This window comes from Micromys minutus (assembly GCF_963924665.1).
Source record: "Micromys minutus genome assembly, chromosome: 5".
Classification (NCBI taxonomy): Eukaryota; Metazoa; Chordata; class Mammalia; order Rodentia; family Muridae; genus Micromys; species Micromys minutus.
In genome coordinates, this window is record NC_137974.1 from 82,055,976 (window position 1) to 82,077,935 (window position 21,960).

The 21,960-nt window shown below is 42.8% G+C and overlaps 1 protein-coding gene across 1 annotated transcript; it reads left to right on the forward strand.

Moving 5' to 3' along the window:
- Window positions 1-1,546: 1,546 nt before the first annotated feature.
- On the forward strand, window positions 1,547-16,504 carry IL1RL1 (interleukin 1 receptor like 1; the record flags this gene model as incomplete). Its single annotated transcript, XM_080917485.1, has 10 exons — window positions 1,547-1,625; window positions 2,087-2,297; window positions 3,270-3,444; window positions 3,554-3,716; window positions 5,254-5,322; window positions 6,946-7,087; window positions 7,490-7,635; window positions 11,024-11,170; window positions 12,654-12,821; window positions 16,077-16,504. 10 exons carry the CDS (start codon window positions 1,547-1,549, stop codon window positions 16,502-16,504), a joined length of 1,728 nt encoding a protein of 575 aa, XP_080773611.1.
- Window positions 16,505-21,960: the final 5,456 nt, after the last annotated feature.

A 21,960-nucleotide genomic window follows, 5' to 3' on the forward strand; every position in this document is an offset into this window, starting at 1 on the left:
TCTTCTTTGGACTGAGCCCGACAAACTCTTTCCTTTAGAGAAAATATCTAAGTACCCGTGGAGCATGAAGTCCTCTCGAATCTCAGGACTCATCTCTACACCACTCCTGCACTGCCCCATGTGTGGTGGTTTGTGAGACTGTCCACGCCACAGGCACCGATTGTGCCCCTTGACAGGTATTAGCCAGAGGTCATGACTGGGAGTAGCTGGAGGACAGCCTGCTGTGTGTGTGTGCATGCGTGTGTGTGTGTGTGTGTGTGTGTGTGTGTGTGTGTGTGTGTGAGTGATTTGGGACTGGATGTTATGATTAACAGCATTGTTTATCTCAATTGCTACGACCCTGCCAACCCAGGGGAGACTGATTTAAGCGTTTCCCCTGAAATAGATTATAACGTTGTCCTGTTGTCTTTATGGTTAAATATTTATGTGGTAAGTCTAAGAATTCCCAGTAAGTGAGACAGCAGCATTTTTGAACAACTCATGGATTTTGGCTGAAACTCAAGTTTCATGGTGGGCGGGTTAAAAAAAAAATCCAAGACATCTTTCTATTTAAAAAGAAAGAGGGAGTGTACCCACATGGGCAGTGTGCAGTAAGGAGACGAAGGAGTGCCAAGTAGCCTCAAGGCCCTGGGCATATTCTCTCCAGCCCTTCATCTGGGGTAAGAATCATTGACTGTCTGAAGCTTCTAGAAAAAAACGTACCTGCAATTCAAAGAAGCATGCCTTTTTAAATTTGTTTCCTGGCTTTGGGGGATTTCTGTACCCTCCTCTGATGGGTGAGAGGAAAGCCATAGTGATAGATTGTTTAAGAGAAAAAGGATTATTTATTGTTCTCAGTCTTCTGGCAAGCCTCTGTAGCTTTAGAGAACAAACCTGGGCAGTGGCTATTCCTTGAAAGTTTGGGGGAACAGTCTTGAAGGCCTCCCGTGAATGTTCTAATTCAAAATTTTTCTTTTTCCTTTTTTTTTACATGATGACTACCGGTGTATACTGGTGGGTAAAACAGCAGACACACGCATGTTGCTCCAGTCTGCTTCATGTCTGTGGTTTTGATGAACACTGTGCTTTCTAGCATCTGCTCAATTCTATGGTTCTAATTTTTCCCAATGCCAAAAATTTGTTTCCTCTTAATTTATCCTTTTTTTTTGAGAAAATGTTCAAATTACTGGTAAGATATAATTATGAAAAAAGAACATCTAGTTATTGTGAGGACTGCTGTTTAGTGCCAAGTTCAGTAGAAATGAATGTAAGATTGTGTGTATATGTAAAATTGTATACCTGAAACCTACTCTTAAACATATATGAATCTAATAAATACATGTTCATTGACTGTCCTCTATGGTAAGGACATATCAAGACAAGTGAGTAAAAAGAAGTACACGTTAAATATTTTACTTGTGGTTTTACATGATTTATTTTTCAGCATCTTCACTGATTTCTCTTTTGGACCCTACATCAGAGAGCACACATCAAACACCCAGTGAACACACCATCATCATCCTGTGTCATTGCCACCAGAGGGACCTCAGCCACCAATCAGTAGCACATGATGGACAAACGGAGAACGGGGCTTTGGGCTTGGGCGATTCTGACAGTTCCTATGTATTTCACAGTGACAGTGGGCAGTAAGTACTGATTCTGAAATGAGTGGCGTGTGTTTAACTTACGTGATTCTGGGAACATCTGGCCTCATGTAAGCTGCTTGCTTCCTGTTGTTTTGGGCTGGATCTTATGTTAGGAAATCATTTCCTCTTCATTCTTTATCGTAAGACTCTCAGAAGTAATTGCCTACAGTGAGTAGATCATAACTTTTGAGTTACATAAATTGAGACCTAACCCAGTACCTGCACGTGGACATCATTACAAGCATTTGTCGACTAGGAGCAAATAGGGACATTAGTGCCATTGTACCAGGTGGCACATTTAGTTATGGGGTTTAATTGTTGACCTGTTTTTCCTCCAAGCATTACAATATAAGGTCCATAAAAAAATTTAATCCCAAATAGAAACTTTAAGTTATATGAAGAACTGTGGTCTATTCACTGGGACATTTCAGAATCATGTTGATACTTTTTTTGACTTGTAGGCAAACCATCCTGGGGTCTGGAAAATGAGGCTTTAATTGTGAGATGCCCCCTAAGAGTACGTGCGAATAATCTCGTGGAATGGTATTACTCAAATATAAGTGAGAGCATTTCTTCTCAAAAAAGAAGTCGGATCTTTGTCTCTCGAGATCGTCTGAAGTTTCTGCCAGCCAGAGTGGAAAACTCTGGGATTTATACTTGCGTGGTCAGAAGGTACTATTCAGGAAACCAGTTCAAGTTTTGTGCATGGTGTTAATGGCTGATAGTCCAGCTTTCTTTCTCTGTGTTCTGTTTCTCAGTGGAACGGTTAAGTTTGTAAAGTGATTAGAACAAGAAACTACAACCGAGAAGACCAAGAGCCTTAGGGTTGATGGGATGGCTATTGAATATATAACATTGTATATGTTATATTATATTATATATTGAATATATATTGTCTAGTGACCCATTAGGACAATGAGTAATCACTCGATGTTCACTGAGATTAGGAACAAGCTAGCATACCAAATGAAAGCCCACACATCTGGCACCACAAAGATCTGGGTTGGGTGATAAGGTGTAGATGCCGGAGTCCAAAACAAACATGTAGACTTCAGAGACATGGGGTCAGTGTGTACAAATCCCTCAGCCAGAATCGAAAATCTAAACACTGCCTTGTGTCTAGCTTTCACACCATCTCTGGTACTCATCAAGTGTCAGATAATCCCGGGTATGGTTTGGTGCCTAGGTTTGGTGACAACAGTTTTCAAGCCACACCCTTCTACCAGTTAGGTGTGTGCTGCCACCAAGTGACCTTGGTGCCTTAACTCAAAATTCATACACTTGTGTCATTATGACCCCCAGATCATCACTGTGAGAAGAAAATGACATAATTCACAAAAAGGGCTTAACTCTGCGTCTGGTATAACAAATACTGACACACATTTCAGCTAGAATCCTAAAGGTACAGCAGGTGTGATGCTTGAGGACCCGGGGGAGCCATTTTCAGAATTTGGCTCCATCTCAGGGGTAATAAAAGAAGTCTTTAAAGCTTGAGATCTTAATGATTATTTTGCAGTAAGAGATGAGCCATCATCCATCTTTTTTTTTTTTTTTCCCAAAGCAACATGGTCTAAGGGCTAGAGTTGGTTTAAAATATATTGTGGTAATAAGTATTCTCTTTAAATGCTTGGTTTTTTTTTATAGCCCCAGCTTGAATAAGACTGGACACTTGAATGTCACCATACATAAAAGACCAGCAAGCTGTAACATTCCCGATTACCTGATGTACTCAACAGTAGATGGATCAGCTAAAAATTCCAAGATAACATGTCCAACAATTGACCTGTATAATTGGACAGCACCTGTTCGGTGGTTTAAGGTAAAGGTTCGAATTCTGGGGAAAAATGGATAAAACCTGCACAAGTGGTGTAAGTGAGAGTGAAAACTGAGTGAAAGAAAATCGGAATGTCTTGTTTTTGTTGCTTCAGAACTGCAAACCTCTGCAAGAATCAAGGTTCAGGGCACACTTGGTCTATTTGTTCATTGACAACCTGAGATATGATGATGAAGGTGATTACACCTGTCAGTTCACACACACGGAGAACGGAACCAGTTACAACGTGACTGCAAGCAGATCATTCACAGTTAAAGGTAAGCTCTCGGCTTCAACAAGGGGTAAGACCCAAACAAAAGCAAATCAGGAAGACCTGTGCATTTCTGATTGCATTCTTACACTTTCTACATATTCTACTCCCTTGTGCTTCCTTTTGACTTCCACATACTCTACCATGACAGGAAGTTGCAATGCAGCATCAGGTTTAAAAATTCCAGGGAAAGATATTATATTATTAAGCCGAAGCCATAAATTTTTGGGGGGAAGGGTAGGCTTAATCTTCAAGACTAACCCAGTCTCAATTTCCTCCTCCTCCTTCTCTTCCTGCATTCCCTCCCCCTCTTTCTTCTTCATCCTTCTTTTTCTTCTTCTTTCTTCTTCCTTCCTCCTCCTCCTTCCTTCAGTTCTGGATTATCTGGTTTCACATATTTTCCCCAAAGTTATTTCCTCCCATAAATTCTACCCCATCTCTGGATTGCTTGCAATAACCAATGCAACACTTCACAGAGAGGTGTACTGCCTCACGGGGAATCAGAAGTCTACAAAACAAAGCCTACACAACAGTTACCAAAGAAGTCGCTAATGCCCATATGTAGCTAGTTGAGTTCATGGATGTAGACGCCATAAATGAGGAGTCCTGAGTGTAATAGGGCACAGTGCTTTTATACACACTCTGGGTGGTTTGTAGTCCTGGTCTCCAATGCTTTTGACATCATCAGTATCTTCAAAGCAGGTCCTTTGTTTAGAAGAGAACTTTTTGTCCAAATATGAATTCAATATTATAGACGCTATTTGATGGGAAGATTTCCTAATCATTTTTGGTGTCATTTGTAGAACTGAGGTTTTTCTGGGCACAGTTCCTCTGTTCAGGAGATGGGGGGGTCTCACTGATACAAGTGGCATGGAACAAGAATAGGACAAAGCGATGTTAGAGACAACGTTTTGCTTTCTGTGCTCAGTTGCTTGAGGATAAGCATCAGGAGACTACAGTTGTGTCTGTGCCTCTCACAGTCAAGTACTACAGTATTTCTTAATCGCCATACCCAGAAATAGAGCACATAGAGGTGAAGGGTTCATCCATGCTCCCAGAGTCCTCCCTGTTCCCCACCCCCACCCATTCTCAGTGGTGACAGAAGAGGCAACACCCGAGGAGGAAGAAGAAACATTTCCATCTACACATGAGCGCAGTGGTGGAGAGCCGTGAGCACAGGACCCGTGCGGCTCATGAACACACCATTGTCATGGACATATTGATATCACCTTCTTTGTACTTTTATGCTTCTTCTATAAAATCATGGTTCTCAAATAGTTTATAAGTCACAGAGTCAATGGGTAGGACAGTATTCGTGTTAGTGATATAGTAAAAAATAGAAGATGCCAAAAAATATCACAGTGATCAGAAAAAGGGTCACACAAAACATTTGCTTCATTTGTGTGTGTGCACTGCCAATGGTTATTTCCAAAAGCGCTGACACAATGCTGGGAAATTAAATAGAACCATAAAAAGATGAGCTTTATATTGATGAGTAATCAATACTTCAATAATTATGTTCTATTTCTGTTTTTAATTTTAAGAAATAGGCTTTTCTGTATTTCCAGTAATTACAGACCCTGTCCACAACGACACAAAAGATGTGGAAATAGGTAAGAGACTTTAAACAACTCCCTGTTGACCTGGAAAGACATTTCCTTAGGATTTCAGCTCTAGTTTCCTATGGAAGGGTCATATCATTAGTAGAGGGGATCATGGGAGGTGACAGCATGGAAGGTCCTGTCCCTGTCAAAGCAAAATTCCACACTGTTGAGCCTTGGGGTTCATGGTACTCTCATAGAAGCATTTCTTGTTGTCATCAGTTCTGCGCAGATAGCAGGTGTCCTCACTTCACTGTTGAACATAGGCTCAGAGATGCTCAAAGGCACACCAAAGGTCACGGAGAGACAAAGAGTGAGAATATAGGCTTAGGAATCTTTGCTTCTGCTCCTGTCGGTTTTCATTAGAAGCTGGGTCCAATGGAAAGGACTTAGTGTCTGAAGCACCATGATGAATCACGTCTCCCTCATTACCCTCTGTAACCTATGACACTGCCATACTCCTGGTCTCAGCAGCATGTTTGCTTTCTTCCCTATTCTGTCCACATGGTGGTTCCTCGTTTCGTTGAAGCAAGATCTTACATAACCTCTTGTGTGTAATCTTTTCTGCCTCCCCCTTTCCTGCCAACAAGCAGCATCTAACTGTATTATCAGCTCGAGTCTTGACTTCTAGATTTTCACCTGCAGTGTGGTAGCCTCTATTCTTTCTCCACAGCTTTGCTGTTCCAGAGACTCTCAGGTCCTCATTTTAAGGCAAGCTCCAGTGATAGTCCTAGGTTCCAGAAGGGAAGGTTGAGTGTATAGCTGTAGTCAAAATCAGCTCTAGTATTTTCTTTCTTTTATTTTAATTGGTTATTTTATTTATTTATATTTTAAATGTTATCCACCTCCCTGTTTTCCCTTCCGTAAAAAACCCCTATCCCATCTTCCTCCTCCCTGTTTCTATGAGGGTGCTCCCCCACCCACCCACCAATTCCCACCTCACTGCCTTAGCATTCCCCTACATTGGGGCACCAAGCCTCCACAGGATCAAGGACCTCCCCTCCCATTGATACCAAATAAGGCAATCCTTTGCTACGTATGCAGTTGGGGCCATGAGTCTCTCCATGTGTACTCTTTGGTTGGTGTTTTAATCTCTTGGAGCTGGAGGAGGGTCTGGTTGTTTGATAATGTTGTTCTTCCTATAGGGCTGTAAACCCCTTCAGCTTCTTCAGTCCTTCCCCCTACATTCTCCTTTGGGGTCCTCATACTCAGTCCAATGTTTGGCTGTGTGCGTCTGCATCTGTATTGGTCAGGAGAGTACTCTGTGGATGTTGACATCCAGTATACTTGATAGTTCAGTTGGATAAAGCTGTTTTATCTCCAGAGGTAGCTCATATAGAGATAAGGGGAATTCCGTGGGAAGAGAAAGTTGTGGAAGAGACCAGTAAAAAAGAACATTTTAACTAACAGCAACTCCTGTGTGACTGTATGAGGCTAGAGCAAGCTCAGCATTCCCTGAGTTGAGAGGTTACGGGGGCTCTAAGAAAGATGGAGAAGCTGAGTATGGCTAACGAAGAAGCCACTGGAAGATGAGGAAGGGATGTGAACAGAGATGCAGGTTTACTCCACCGAGGGAAACTGGATGCCACTTGCAGAACTGAATTTTTGTAGCGAATCTCTTTGCTTCCAATCTAGGTAAAACAGCAAATATTACCTGTTCAGCTTGCTTTGGCAAAGGCGCTCAGTTCTTGGCTGCTGTAATGTGGCAGATTAACAAAACAAATATCAGCTATTTGGGTGAAACCAGAATTCAAGAAATGAAAAGTCAAAATAAAAGGCAAGTCATCTATCTATCTATCTATCTATCTATCTATCTATCTATCTATCTATCATCTATCTATCTATCTATCATCTATCTATCTATCTATCTATCTATCTATCTACTTATCTATCTATCACTTATGTATGTATGTAAGTATGTATGTATGCATCATCTATGTAAGTATGTATGTATCTATCTATTGAGACAAGGTCTTACTAGGTAGCCCTGAATGGTCTGGAACTCACTGTGTAGACCAGCTTGGCCTCGAATTCACAGAGATCCTCCTGCTTCTTGAGTGATGGGATCATTATATCTTATTGTTGGGATATAATACAGACATAGATTACCATGCACAGCTATTTCTATGTCGAAGTTGAGACTTGCCAGGAAAATGTCAGTAACATGTTGCTTTCTCAGTTCCAGCAATGACATGGCTTGTTTAATCTCACTGCTAAGGATAACTGAAGTGACAGACAAGGACTTGTCCCTGGAATATGACTGTCTGGCCATGAACATTGAAGGTGTAATAAAGCACACCGTAAGACTGAAAAAGAAACAACCAAGTAAGGAGTGTCCCCACACATTGCTTGACAACATTGACTAAATTCACTGCAACCTGCACCCATTTTTCTCAGAGGACTGTGTGCTGTCACTTGATCCCCAGGGATCCGCCATGATCTTGGGACTAGTTGGCCAGTTTCATGAAATGTGCTTCTCGTGTTGAGGAAGTTCCTTAAATCTGGTCTTTCCAGAATGTTTATGTTTTCCAGTAGGAGTCTCTGTCATTGTACCCTTCCTCTCTTGGGCCCCCTTCTCCTTGTCCTCGTGGTCCTCTCTCTCTGGTCACCCTCCTTCACGTGCTGTCAATTCCTCTCTCTCCTCTCTGGGCTCCCTCTCACTCATCAGTGGCTTCTTCAGCCATCCTTTGCACAGGCTATGAGGGGCATTGGCGTTGACACTGGGTTCGAAGCAGTGATAACCCTGCTGTGTCTCTTCCTGTATTCTTGTCACGAAAACAACTTACAGACTTTCATTCTGGGCAATTATTGATCCCATTGCTTGGTCCTCGGGTTTATGGGTGCCGTCATCATGATAAGTGGATGACCAATCTGATCCCATTTTAAAGAGTAGAGAAAACATTTCTTTTCCTTTTTTTTTTAACCCTTAACATTCTCTTATTATACTGACCACTGCTTTAATGGCAATACAGCGAATAAAAAAATTTTTTTTAAATTTCTTTCAAATATTGAGAGGGCATGGAAGGGGGAGAGACACTGATTCTAAGCTTATAGCACTATTTGGGGAATTTATTTGGATAAATATATTGATTAAAAAATATAGGGTGGAGGTACCTATTTGATACCATCATGCTGTGTCTCTGCCTGAAGTGGTATTTGGGGTTTTTGTTGGTTCTGTTTGCCTTCTTTTGTTTGATTTTACTATAGGGACCATTCTTCTCTTAAACTCCTCAAGTTCCACCTGCCTTTGCCCCCCAGATACTTGGATTAAAGCCATGTGTCACCTTACCCAGCCAGAATGTTTCTTGTTCTGGTTTAGATTTTTGAGGCTCTGCCTTGTAAGGCTTTATAAAGCAGAGTTTTGACTCATAGGTGGCAAGAGTTGTGACTCATAGATGGATTTTAGTGATGCCGTGTTCAATGATGCCTCAGGCAACTGCCCCTGATACTAGTGTTACTCGGGGTGACTGTGGACCACAGCACTGTGTTGAGATGCTGGTGGTCACTGCACATTCTACAGGAAAAGAGAAGCCAACCCCGCCAAGACCTTGAGTCCTCAGTGGTCTCCTCTGCTAACAGGATCTTTTGTCCAGATTTTTGAATAGTCTCTAGTTGTGTTTGTATTAGAATTATGCTTGTGCTATCTGTAATTCTGTATTTGTTTTGTTTGTGTATGGTTTTGTATTTTCCGGTCTATTTTTTAATTCACCTGTTGCTATTCAAATCAATGTGCTTGTACTGCTTCAACAACGCGGCACACTAAATAAAAATCTCGTCTATTGTTGTTGAATGATCATAATGAGTTTGTTTGTTCCCAAAATTCTGATATTTCTTAAATTAAAAAAAAAAAAAACTTTAAAAGCCTCTCTCTGCATATTTCTAAACACCACTAGGTGCAGATAGAGTGTCTATGGCAACAATAATGCATATTCATATTTAATGTTTTCTATGCTGAAGCCAGATTGAATTATGCCTTTTAACTTCTCGTGTATCTTCTCACCCCATACTATTTGTCAATTTTACTAAGCCGAGCAAGCAAGGGTAGAGCGAGCCTAAGGCCTTGGTGAGAACTCTAATTCTAGACCCAGGATTCAACACAGATGACATTTCCTGTTTATAAACACTGCCAAGAAGCATTCGTGTCTAGTCACTGATGTGAAAACCACTGTAGTTTACAAAGTCCTGTGCGCATAAGTAAATATTGAACATCAACTTTCTGCATCACCTTGACTCAAGGTCTTGCCTCATGTTAACATTTCATCCACCCACACCAGTATTTCACCCACAACAGTTCCTATAAGCATATCTTCCATACCCTCTGTATCTCCCTAACACATATTTAGTGGTACTTTTAGACAATTTTTCAGAATGAGCTCCTTGGGAAGTTCTTACTTAAACCTGAAGAAGTAAAGACAGCAAGCTCTGGCCAGTTTTGAGCTCTTTCCTCATCTTTGGGTCCCAAGACTTTAGTGTCTTGAGTTTCTTTTCCTGGATTCACAGAGATGGTGAACTGTCGATGGTAGAGGAATTTGTCACCACTAGCGGAGATCTGCACGCCAGGTCTTGTTGCCTGTGCATGGGGATTTGCAAAAAAAATAAAAAAGAACTGCTTTCCAGGTCTGACTTAAGGATCTCCTCACATAAGCAGCACCACTTCTAATAAGTCTGAGGATCTTATAGCCAAAACACCCAAGTGTACCACGAATGGTGACAGTCCCTGTGTCCAACATGTACATGTGTCTTACAAGTTCCTGGAGTTGAAAGCCGTGTTTCTTGTGTGTTTTTGTGAAACAAAGAATGTGGGACTCAGTCAGAGATAGTTGAAGGAAGGACTCAATAGTGGGAGGCATCAGGATTATAGAGCCCAGCAATTTGATGTCTCCACCACAGTATTCCATGACCTGCAACAGTGGGTCCTTTCTATATCCCCATCTCCTAGCTGCAATAGCTCCCTGATCTACTGACTCATGCTCCTTAGGGCTGCCAACAGATCCTGACCTCACCAATCCCATTTTTATTATTTCATGAGTTCCAAGCTTCATCGTCCCCCACAAATACCCAACCTGCTATATTCCTTGAACATGTCATCTCATCCCGTACAAATGAACATTCCACGGCTGTCAGATGAATCTTTCTTAAAAGCACTTTTGTCCCTAATACCCTTTCGGGTTAGGACACATTCCCTAGCAAGAGTCTCTGATCATGCACAACCCCTACCACACCATCCACTAACTCCCCAAAGGGAATTAATATAGTTCTCAGAATACACACTTCCACCTCTGCGAATGGCCTCAGCATCCTCTCTAGACAGGAGAGTGTTGCTTTTCCTAGACCTTTCTGAGTCTTCTTCATCCTTTATTGATCCATTCTATGGGAAACCTTCTTCCTTCCTTCATCAAAGAGCTTTCACTGTTCAAAATGTCTCTGTCAGCTGAAATCCCTTTTGGCTCATACCTTAGCTGGCTTGGCATGTGTCTATGTGCTCCTTTACATTTAAGCACACCCTGTGCTACCAAGCCTCAAGACTGGCACAGAGTATGCACTAAGAAACTTGATTTGTTGATTGTGAAGGTATTTCTGAAAATTCAATGTTGGTTTATTGGGTAGGAATGCCTTGTAGTTTCTGAGGATGTCAGAGTTCAAGCAATCATCCGTTCTGTCTTATTTTACTAATACTAATCATAGTTTTCCTTCTCTCCCTATCTCTTGATAGTTGATCACCAAAGCACCTACTACCTAGTTGCCGGATGTAGTCTATTGCTGATGTTTATCAATATCTTGGTGATAGTCTTAAAAGTGTTCTGGATTGAGGTTGCTCTGTTCTGGAGAGATATAGTGACTCCTTATAAAATCCAGAATGGTAAGTATCGGCTGTCAAGATTCTTCTCACAAGAAAAAGTCACACAGACCATTGGTCATTTATTTAGCAATGACTTGCTGCTAAACTCGATTTCTTTTTTCGTTGTAACCTCAAGCATGGGCTTTTTGAGTCTACACACATCAATGTCGACGCCAATTTGTCACTGCTTGTGTCCCTGACCTTCAGACATTGATCTCCAATATTCTCCTTGGTGGGATTGGTATTCCCAGTGAGTCCCCATCACAGACTCCTCCTGAGGCCTGGACAGGTTTCAATATTTTGGAAAATGTATGTTAATAAGACTTCATAAAAGAACAATACATCCATACCTGCTTTCTAGATGTGCGCAGGTTATAGAGAGGACCAGAACATAGGCTCATTTCCCTTGGGTGCACACTTGCATGAACTTTACACATGCAAAAGAAGAGTCCTGGTAAAGTAGGAACATTGAAGCCTTCCTTTGAAAGCACACAATAGCTTTCAATCAGTCAGCAGGAGGCCGTTTTGGTTTGTCGGAAATTCAAACCCCTTAAGAAGTTCTACTTCCTTGTCACTATTAACCATGAGCATATTAACTTCCAAGGAAGTAGTAGGGTTGCCATATACCCTTGACTTTGCTTTCTGAAGTTTCAGTTGTCTAAGGTCAACTGAAGCTTGTCAAGATTTAAATACGCAGTCGATGAAAGAAACAAACGTTGAGTTTTAAGTTGAGCGTGATTCTGAGATAAGCGATCGTCCTTCTGGGACAGGGGTTGTCTGTTCAGTATCCATGTTGTATAATGAGTAATGGATAATAACCCGGCACTAGCCAATTACCCTATTAGTTAGCAGGGTTACTGCTGGAGTTGCATGGTGCTTGTGCAGGAGTAGCGATGACTTGCATGTTGTTCTAGTCCATTGTTCCATGTTTATTACTAGCTATGGTTGTTAAACTTGTACTGTGACAAGTTTATAAATTAGTCTCAGGTATACATGTATAGGAGGAAGTGTCAAATAGAGGGCACAGTACTGTCTGTGGCTTCGGGTACCCACTGGCGGTCTTTGAACTCCCGCTCTGTGGCTTAAAGAGGAATGGTGTGTGGGAAAATATAACAGTCAACAGCAAAGGGGCTACCCACCCACCCATGATAACAGATACTATAATAGCTTATACACGAACGTGAAGTATTCTGAACAGACTCTGTTCTCTGTCATTCAAGCTAAGATGCTTTAAAAAAAAAAACAAAACAAGCAAACAAACAAAAAGAAACCAACCAACCTTTGTTACAGATCTCTTATCTCCTGCTCACATTTCATATGATTTTAAAATTTTAAAATGATTTAAAACTCTTGACTTTAGAGTACTGGCAGGGATGGGGATTTGGGGGAGTGGCAAAGGACCATCACTAGTAGCCATAAAACTTGGTAAGAACTGTCCTTCAGAAGACAGGCGAGAGGTTTGGGAAGCAGGAAATGAAGCTGTACTTCTTGATTTGCTCCTCAGACAACAAGCTCTACGACGCGTATGTCATTTACCCTCGGGTCTTCCGGGGCAGCGCAGCAGAAAATGGCTCCGTGGAGTACTTTGTTCACCACACTCTGCCCGAGGTTCTTGAAAATAAATGTGGCTACAAGTTGTGCATTTACGGGAGGGACCTGCTGCCTGGGCAAGGTAAACTGACCAAGACAGGTCAGGGGGTTCAAATTCTCTGAAAAAAATCCTGGAGACTATGAGTAGATAATGCTAGGTAGTGAGGAGGGAGGGGTGGGGAAAAGGACTCCTAGATCATGTACAGAAGGAACCTGGTACAGCTAATCAGGGGTGTGAGAGATGGGAAAAGGAGGGCCACAGAAACACACTTTGTTACAAACTGCCATTATGGCATCAAATGCATTATGCATTGATTTATTTATTTTTTTAAACTTGAAGTATATGGAGTAAGTACTGAGAGTTATATCTTGCACTAGTCTTTTAGTTTATCAGGTAAACCATGCACACATGTTCTCTCTGCTGCATTCTTACACTTAAAATTCTGTTTAGAAGATCATTGTAATTTCGTAGCAATAAGTAGAAGAAATTCTGATGTTCATACTCTACATTTAATAGGAGTTATTTATTACATTATGGAATTGGTATAATATATTATTGCGCTGTTATCGCTTATTGCTACATATATAATGCTAATGCATTATACTATATTGTAATATGTTATATCACAATAAGGAATTAAACTTAGAATATCTATCTACTTTGTAATAAACACAAATTCATTAACAAAAAATAATTTATGCAAATGATTTGGCCTCTTTGCTGATTAGTGAAGGACTTACATTGATTGTCATCTCAGATTAGATTCAAGACCAGAGATTTACTATTGATTGATCGTTATCTTGAGACAGAGTCTTTCCTGGTTCCCCTTGTTGGCCTGCAACTCACTTTGTAGTATAGGCTGGCTTGAAACACATGTGGATTATGATACTGCATGAACATCCATGCTTGACTTAGACCAGAAATATTTTAAAGTTACACATGTGTTATATGTGTCACACAGGGGTGTGACAATGAGAGGTCGACCAAGAAAGAGCTGGTTCTCTCTTCCGATCATCTGGGTCTTGGGGATCCAATTCTGGTCCTCGGGCTGGTGGCAAACACCTTTACTTACTGAGCCATCTTGCTGCCCCGAGATCAGAGCTTTGAGACTGTTGCTTGGGAGACGCTCACCGTTCACTCTTCTCATTCCACTCCTGGCCTAAGAACAAAGTGTCCACAGCCGTGGTGTGGGCGGGACATGGTAGATGAGTCCAGCTGTGCATTGCCTGCCATTGCCTCCGGTTCGCTTGCGTTGAGTCACACTAGAATAACCGGAAAACATAGAAAAATAAATATTCTATCATTTCCACCATTTCCTCCCTCCTGCCAGGCCCTCCACCTTGCTGCCTCTAAATAATGTTCTTTTTAAAGTTTTTTTTTGCTGCACACAACACACACACACACCACACATAGACACCCACACATGTGCACACATGCAAACACACACATGCATACATGTGCACACACACATACACACACATGCATGCTCCCACACATAAACATATAATTTAGCCTGCTTATCCAATGTACTGTGACTTGAATATATATATATATATATGGTTTCAGGTTGACCACTTGGCGTTGTGTGATCAATTGAGGGCTCATCCAAGCAACTCTTTGACTTTTGACACGTCTTAATTGTATGTAGTTCTTTGACTATGGCTGGAGCCTTATGAGATATTTTTTTGACCTCTTTGATAGCATATCTATTGGTATTGTACATATTCAGGCCATATTCATGATGAGGTATCATGGGTGAAGCTTCCCTGGCATTCCTAGACAACACAACATTGTAGTAGTTGACGTGGTGTTCTGGCTCTTAGCCTCATTTTATCCTCTCTCCCTAGATGTCCCAGGAGCCTCAGGTAAAGGAGTCATATTGTAGATTGCCATTTGTGACTTGGAATCCACAATTGCTTGCTTTCTGCGTTTTGACCAGCTGTGGTTTTCTGTAATGGTTTCCACTCCATGTTTCTGTGCCCCATAGGCTAGCTAGAAAATCTCTGGAGGGAAGAGTTCAGAGTCTGAAGACTTGTGAAGTGAAGAGAAGGTTATAATCCCTTACAGTTGGGTAGAGCCATCTCTGAAACTGGCTAATCTCTCCAGGAGACCTAACAGAGAACTGAGAAAAAGGTTTTGATCCTGATATCCAGACAGCCTAACGCAAAGTTATTTGAAAGACTTGAGGAATGTCCTGCTGATTTTCTTCATGTTGCTGATGCGGTTTACAAATCTGTCTTGCCAGGGCAGTGGAACAGCAGCTTCTGTCTCTTAGCATTCTTAGCTAATCTCAAGTGCTTTTGACAGTTTTATCTCAACCCCAGCCATGTCAGCAGCTTTGTTTTTGTTTTGTCTGCCCCCCATGCACTTAGGCCATGAGTGTTCTCACCTTCCGGTCAACTCTTCCTTGATTCCTCAGACACCAGTAAGGGTTTAGAATGAGAACAAGGACAGAATATCACAAGCACAAGCCTTACTCTTAGCTTTTTAAATTGACACGTCTACTAAAGGGAGAGAGATTTAAGTTCCAGTAGGTTGACAGCATGTGCCCAGGGCAGTCTGGTTTCTTCTCAAATATCTGATTATTGCTGACCTAAAGATGCACATATAATGAGGGTATGATCTTAATCTTCCTAGTAGGGGCCCCTTCCTGCTTCACCAGCTCTCCTGCTGACTGCCTGATGGGTAGAGAATAGTGGGCCATGCTCACTAGGGTTCTTTCTGTGTCTCAAATCTGCTCAAGAATCTGTAGGCTCTCCACTTGTCTACGGGGTTGTGTGTAGCTGCCAGAGATTTATTTCTCCTTCCTACTTCCATATCAGCCAAACTCAGATGCTTGTGTGTTCTCTGGGGATCAAGCTTGTATTGTCTTTGTCAGGTAGTGGTATTCTCTCGGATAGTTCCTACTTCCCCTCCATCGATGCAGGAACTCTCATCTCTCTTCCAATCAGTTACGTCAAAGCTGCCAACAGAACACAGCTCTTCCCTTAGCGAAGTTGATAGCTGTCCAGTGCACTGGGTATAGGTTCTGGCTACCTGTCTTCTATACTCACTTGAAGTCCACTCTGCATCTCCCGTGAAATGATAGACTAAGAGACCTTCACTTTCCAGGGTATCTAAGAAGACTTTTCATTAGCATTGATTTATCTGAGTAAACACAGGGCCCTTGGAAGGATGTTTTTGTAGCAACATTGGTAACTTCATTCCTACTTTGTGAATATGACTATTTGGCTAGGAGTACCCCCCTCCCATTTTTTATGTTTAGAACATTCACGATTCAGACATTAAACTTACAAAAAGAATGATAGAAAGTCTCCATTCATCTTGTGATTGTAGATGCAGCCACCGTGGTGGAAAGCAGTATCCAGAATAGCAGACGACAAATGTTTGTCCTGGCCCCTCACATGATGCACAGCAAGGAGTTTGCCTATGAGCAAGAGATTGCTCTGCACAGTGCCCTCATCCAGAACAACTCCAAGGTGATTCTTATTGAAATGGAGCCCCTGGGCGAGGAGGCTAGCCGACTGCAGGTTGGGGAGCTGCAAGATTCTCTCCAGCATCTTGTGAAAATGCAGGGGACCATCAAGTGGAGGGAAGACCACGTGGCCGACAAGCAGTCTCTAAGCTCCAAATTCTGGAAGCATGTGAGATACCAGATGCCGGTGCCGAGAAGACCCCCCAAGATGCCTTCTGTTGCTGTTCAGTTGAGTGGCAAGGCATGCTTGGACATGAAGCCCATTGGAGCTGTGGACCGGCCTACCTAGAGCTGGAAAGTCCCAGCAGTAGGCACTAAAGTGAAGATTTGAAGGCTTGAGATTCCAAGGGTGGAGGCCCCAAGCAATTCTGGTTTGTTTTTCTGGTTGTGGGAGGAGCCATCCCTTTCGGTTTCCAGTGCCTACTTCACAAGATTCAAACAAGATCAAACTATGTATTTACATTTCAAATATTATCTCATTTCCCTGGTTTCCCCTTCACAAACCCCCTATTCTCTCCTCCCCCCCCCAACCCACTCTCACCTTACCTCCCTAGCATTCCCCATGCTGGGCATCGGGCTTCCACAGGACCAAGGGCCTCTCCTCCCTTACAACAATTATCTACTTTCTGAATACCAAGCTGACACTTCTAGAATAAAGTTCTGATTCATCTCAAAGAGCAGCCTCATCCCCAGAGGCAGAGAACCAGTAGTGAACCTCATTCCTCACACACCAGAATTTTGTATTTGTCATGTCAATGTTGCTAAATTTGGTAGGACACCTTATCTAGATTGCCCTGACAATCGAGCATTCTTCAGTTCTAAACGTCTTTTATGTATTTTTTTATTCCCCTTAGAAATACCTTCTCACTTTAAAAGTAATAAAGATGTATTAGAAAGTATAGAGTATAAAAGAAAAGAAAAGAATATATAAAACCACAATAGAAAAAAAATATAAAAAAATTGCAACTAAGATTAATTTTGCTAAGTCTGTATTTTAAATGTAACTAAAGTTTATACTTATAAACTTTGTAGCTGAGATTGTACAATACAGGCTTGGCACTTTTTTTTCTATTTACTACCTTAGTGAAAACTTGTGGCAGGTCTCTGGTTTCTTTAACATTTACAGGTGTTCCCAATGTCTGCTCTCAGCTTGTGCTGCGGACTCTGACTTTCATGTCATCTTCCACGGCACACTGGGACATCTACCTTCTTATTAAAATTCATCCGTCACTGTGAGACAGCCTGGAAGTGTGTAGGAAATGTGGGCAGAACAGAGTTAATCTGTAGTCAGAGATCCTCTGGACAATCTTCTCCATAAGAACACACACACACTGTGGGGTCCTTGGCACACACGGAACTGATCTTAATGGTGCCTTGAATTTGGCTGCTAGGCATGAGTCCTGCCTTAGTTGAGTTCCTCAGTTGGTGATGGGACTCCACATTGAGGTGACAATGAAAACAGAATTTGGGAGACTCTTGAAAGAAGGGAAATGCTGAACTCATGGCCAACATATGAGGCTGCACATGCAGAAATATATGTGGAGGATCTAGGGTAGCCTGTTCTTCTGGGCACTGTGTGCTCTTAATCTGTACCCTTAAGTTGGGTTGCCAGGCAAATGTTTGCTAATGCTCAGTTTAAAGGCTAGGGATCCACCTCATATGCAGCCACCAAACCCAAGCACTATTGCTGATGCAAAAAAGTGCTTACTGGCAGGAGCCAGACATGGATGCCTCCTTAGAGGGTCTGCCAGAGTCACACAGATACAAAGTAAGAGGCTTGCAGCCAAACATCAGACTAAACACAGGGCCCCAAATGAAGGAGCTAGAGAAAGGACTGAAGGAGCAGAAGGGGTTTGCAACCTCACGGAAAGAACAAATTATCAACTAAACAAACCCTCCAGAACTCCCAGGGACTAAAACACCAACTAATGAGCACACATGGAGAGACCCATGGCTCCAGTTGCATATGCAGCAGAGGACAGCATTGTCCGGCATCAATGTGAGAAGAGACCTTTGGTCCAGTGAAGGTGTGTTTTCCCAGTGTAGGGAAATGCCAAGGCACTGAGGTGGAGAGGGTGGTTGGGAGAGGGAGCACCTTCATGGAAACAAGTAGAGGAGGAGGGGGAATGGGAGTGGGAGGGGGAGAGGATAACATTTGAAATGTAAATACAGAGAATATCCAATTAAAAAAATAAAAACAATGAAGGCTGAAGTTTTAGCTGAAGGTGATCAGGAGTTCAGACTTAACTTGCTCATCCATCTTGTGGTTGGATGGCTTGCTAAACGCACCTGTCTCACTTTAGTAGTCAGCTGTGTTTTTCTGCAGCTTTATCTACTTTTACTGGGTTGCCAAAAACTGACTGGTGAAAAGCATGCTGTGTATATAACTGTTTCATGTTGAAGGAGGGAATCCTTGCTCCGGATCACAGAATCCTGGCTCTGGGTAACCTGCTCTGTGACTGTGCTTCCTTAGCATACTCAAATAGTGGCATTTTTTTTTAGGTCTGACGAAAGATAAAACCACGCTGGATTCTTTTGCTAAGGGAAGATAGAACTATTTGGATTTCAGAAAGAATCCGAGTATTTGTGGTTATGAGATCTCAGTGTGAGGCATGTGAACTTGGGTATGTTCTGTGATTACTCCGAATGAAGACCTGTAAAAATGAAATTCTCTCCAGTCTCATCCCTGGGAACAGATGCTTTTCTCATTCCTGCTGCTCCTCTCATTGGAAACCTGGGACAATTATTATTTGGTCGTGTTCAAGATTCTTCTGAAAATTCTAAGATATTTTCATGTAATCAAATATCTTGAGAATCAGGGGCAGGTGGATCTCGGTGAGCTTGAGTCTAGCCTGGTCTACAGAGTGAGCTACAGGACAGTAGAGCTTAAAGAAACTGTCTCACAAAACAAGGAGGATGAGGAGGAAGAAGAAGGAGGAAGGGAAGAAACAATTGATTTTTCAGTAATGAACTAGTATCTTATGATTTTGCAAAACTCAAAATACTAGTTTTATTTTATTGTTTTGAAAGGTTCAAAGCGTGATCCATGTAAAAATGTCTTCTGTGGACTTTCTCCCATTTCTATCTCCCCCACCCCACTCCCGAACGTCTTCAAAGAGCTTGTCCGTGTGAGAGCTTACACTATTTAGTTACCAATCACAGGAAAACAAAGCGTTTCTCTGCGTTGCTCTTGTAGACATCCCCATATTAGATTAGGAAGAGAACGGGCCTTTCTACTGTCCAATTTGTGAGTTGTGGTAGGAGTGTTGAAGTTTGTTAAACACCCGTTTCCCATGCATCCCAGCAATATTGTGCTTTTCCTATTCATTGTATGGTGACTTATTTTTCAATGGGCAAAAATAATTGTGCCATTGACTCCCTGAATGTTTTCTTCTTGTGTGTTTGAAGAGTTCTAGCTCATTTAAAAAAAGAAAATCTAGAAATACTGTTTGGGCTCCATTTCTTTTGAACAATTAAAAACCTCACTATTGCTTCCCAGTTGTGAATTTCCACCCATCCAGGAGGCTGAGCATCCTGCGTGGCACCATGCTTTGTTGGCTCTGCGAGCCTGGCAATCTTAAGGACTCCTTTTCCCTCTGTGCAGGAATCCCGGGTTCTCAGCGCCCTCTGCCTGAAGGGTGTGGCGCACACAGAGCATTGGTGTTTCTTTAAGGACTCGGTAGTGGGTAGAAAGTAGACAGACTGCAGGTTCCGCTGAGGCGGTGGCTGTGGCTCCCTAGAGATCTATAGCTCTGAGAAATCATCTGAGACTTTGGCAGCAAAGCGCCAGGGCCTTGGGGGATAGGGGTCCGGGTTAGCTCTGGAAACCGTGGAGCTCATAGGTGAGCGGGGGCGAGCGGAGAAACCAGCACAGGCTTGCTACCAAGAGCGCAGCGCTCCCCAGAACGGAAAGCTTGCTCCTGGGTGGAGCGGCGTAGCGCGCTCCAGACTTCAGCGCCCTCCACCCCAACTTTTAACTTTGAACTGGAGCTCCTCCCATCCCGGGGTGGTGCACACCTGAAGCCTTAGCTTTTCCTTTCTTCTTAGGATTCTGATCTTCCCCACCTAACCCTCACCTCTAGAACTGTTGGCTTTTCTTTTCTTTTTTGTTTCTTTCGTCCCCCCCCCCCCGCCCCCTTCAATAATTCGCTGGGTTGCCTGATCTCTCTAATTAAGCTCCTGGCCCCTTCTCACCACACCCTCCTTCCCTCTCTGGTGTCTCAGTGGGTGACCAGAGGTATTCAATCTCACCTGCTGGGTGAATTCTGGCAGACTTAAGTGAAGAAGAAGCCACTGTCCTACCCTGTCTGAGAGTCACCTCTCTGAAGGTAAGAGAAGGCTCTGATGTCTAGTCCTCACTGTCTTCTGCTGTCCAGAGCAAGGGTAAGGGACCACCCACTCCCAGGGGTGCAAAGATCCTGAAAACAAGATCAATTGTGGGGTGTGTGTGTGTGTGTGTGTGTGTGTGTGTGTGTGTGTGTAACTAGTGAGTACAGAGGCATAGGTTCTTTGTAGAGATGTATGAGCAGCTGAAACACCACAGCAGTTGATTTATTACGTGCTTACTCTTGGTTGACAATACTCACAGGTGTGCTGTATTCTAATCTTTTAGTCCTCCTAGGAGAGCAAGGATTTATCTAAGAACATCTGCCTAGTAACATATTACAGATTCACATTGGATTTTTTCCTCATCCTGGAAATCTTTGTATTTAATCAAGGGGCTTCCAGAAGTGAGAAATCCTAAGCAGGACGAATCAGTTATCGAACCAATAGATGACCAATTTATGCAGATTTGGGAAATAGTTCCATCTCTACTCACATGTTTACATGCACGTGTGTGTGCACTGATGCATGCACAAGCGTGCACACACACTCGAGCGCGCACACACACACACATATGTATACACAGTTACAAGAATATCTGCTTTAAGGCGCATATCATGGAAAAGCAGGGAGCCTTCTTCCAAATGCCTCATCAGGATGCAGAGACTGGTCCAAGAGCTGTGGAGGTGCTGGGAGGTGGGTTGGCTTGGACTGGCCAGCTTCCTGACAAAGCCAAACACTGTGTCACGTTGCAAGGACTATAGGGTCTTGGAGGAGAGGAGGAAAGGGAACATGGTCCATGTGTCGGGATCCACGCATGCGCAGGCACACTGGGGAAAATGTGGCGGTAACAGCAGCAGGTATTTTTATGCTAAGCACCATGAGGTAGCAATAACTTTCCTGTCCTTACAGATGGAAGGTCAGCAGTTGCACAACAGCCTTTGTCTTAGGGCAGCAGTGCAGGGGAGCATTCAAGATGAGTGTCACTGGGCGTACCTGGCTCGTGCACCTTCCTGCAGATGAAGTAAAGCACACACTGGAGACTGTAGCGAAAAGGACTGTGTTTAAAGAGAGTCAAGGAGAGCCCAGCTCAGTGGCAGGAGTGCTTGCCTTGCCTATCTTCAGTTCTCAGCAGGGATGCAGCGAGAAAAACCTCATGGGGTGTCATGACTGTCACCAAGGCAGTGTGTTAGGGGTGTTGGGGATTCCTCAGGGCCTCAGGGCCATGTTTTGTTCAGCAATGGCTGACACATGTTTACTTGTGACTCACTGAAACTCAACTGTCAAGGGCTTGGCTATATCTGACTCTTCCAGCCTTAGAAACTGTGTGTGTGTGTGTGTGTGTGTGTGTGTGTGTGTGAGTGTATGTGTCACTTATGGGAAGCTGTCAAAGGGCTTAGCATCTACGTGCTTGGACAAACT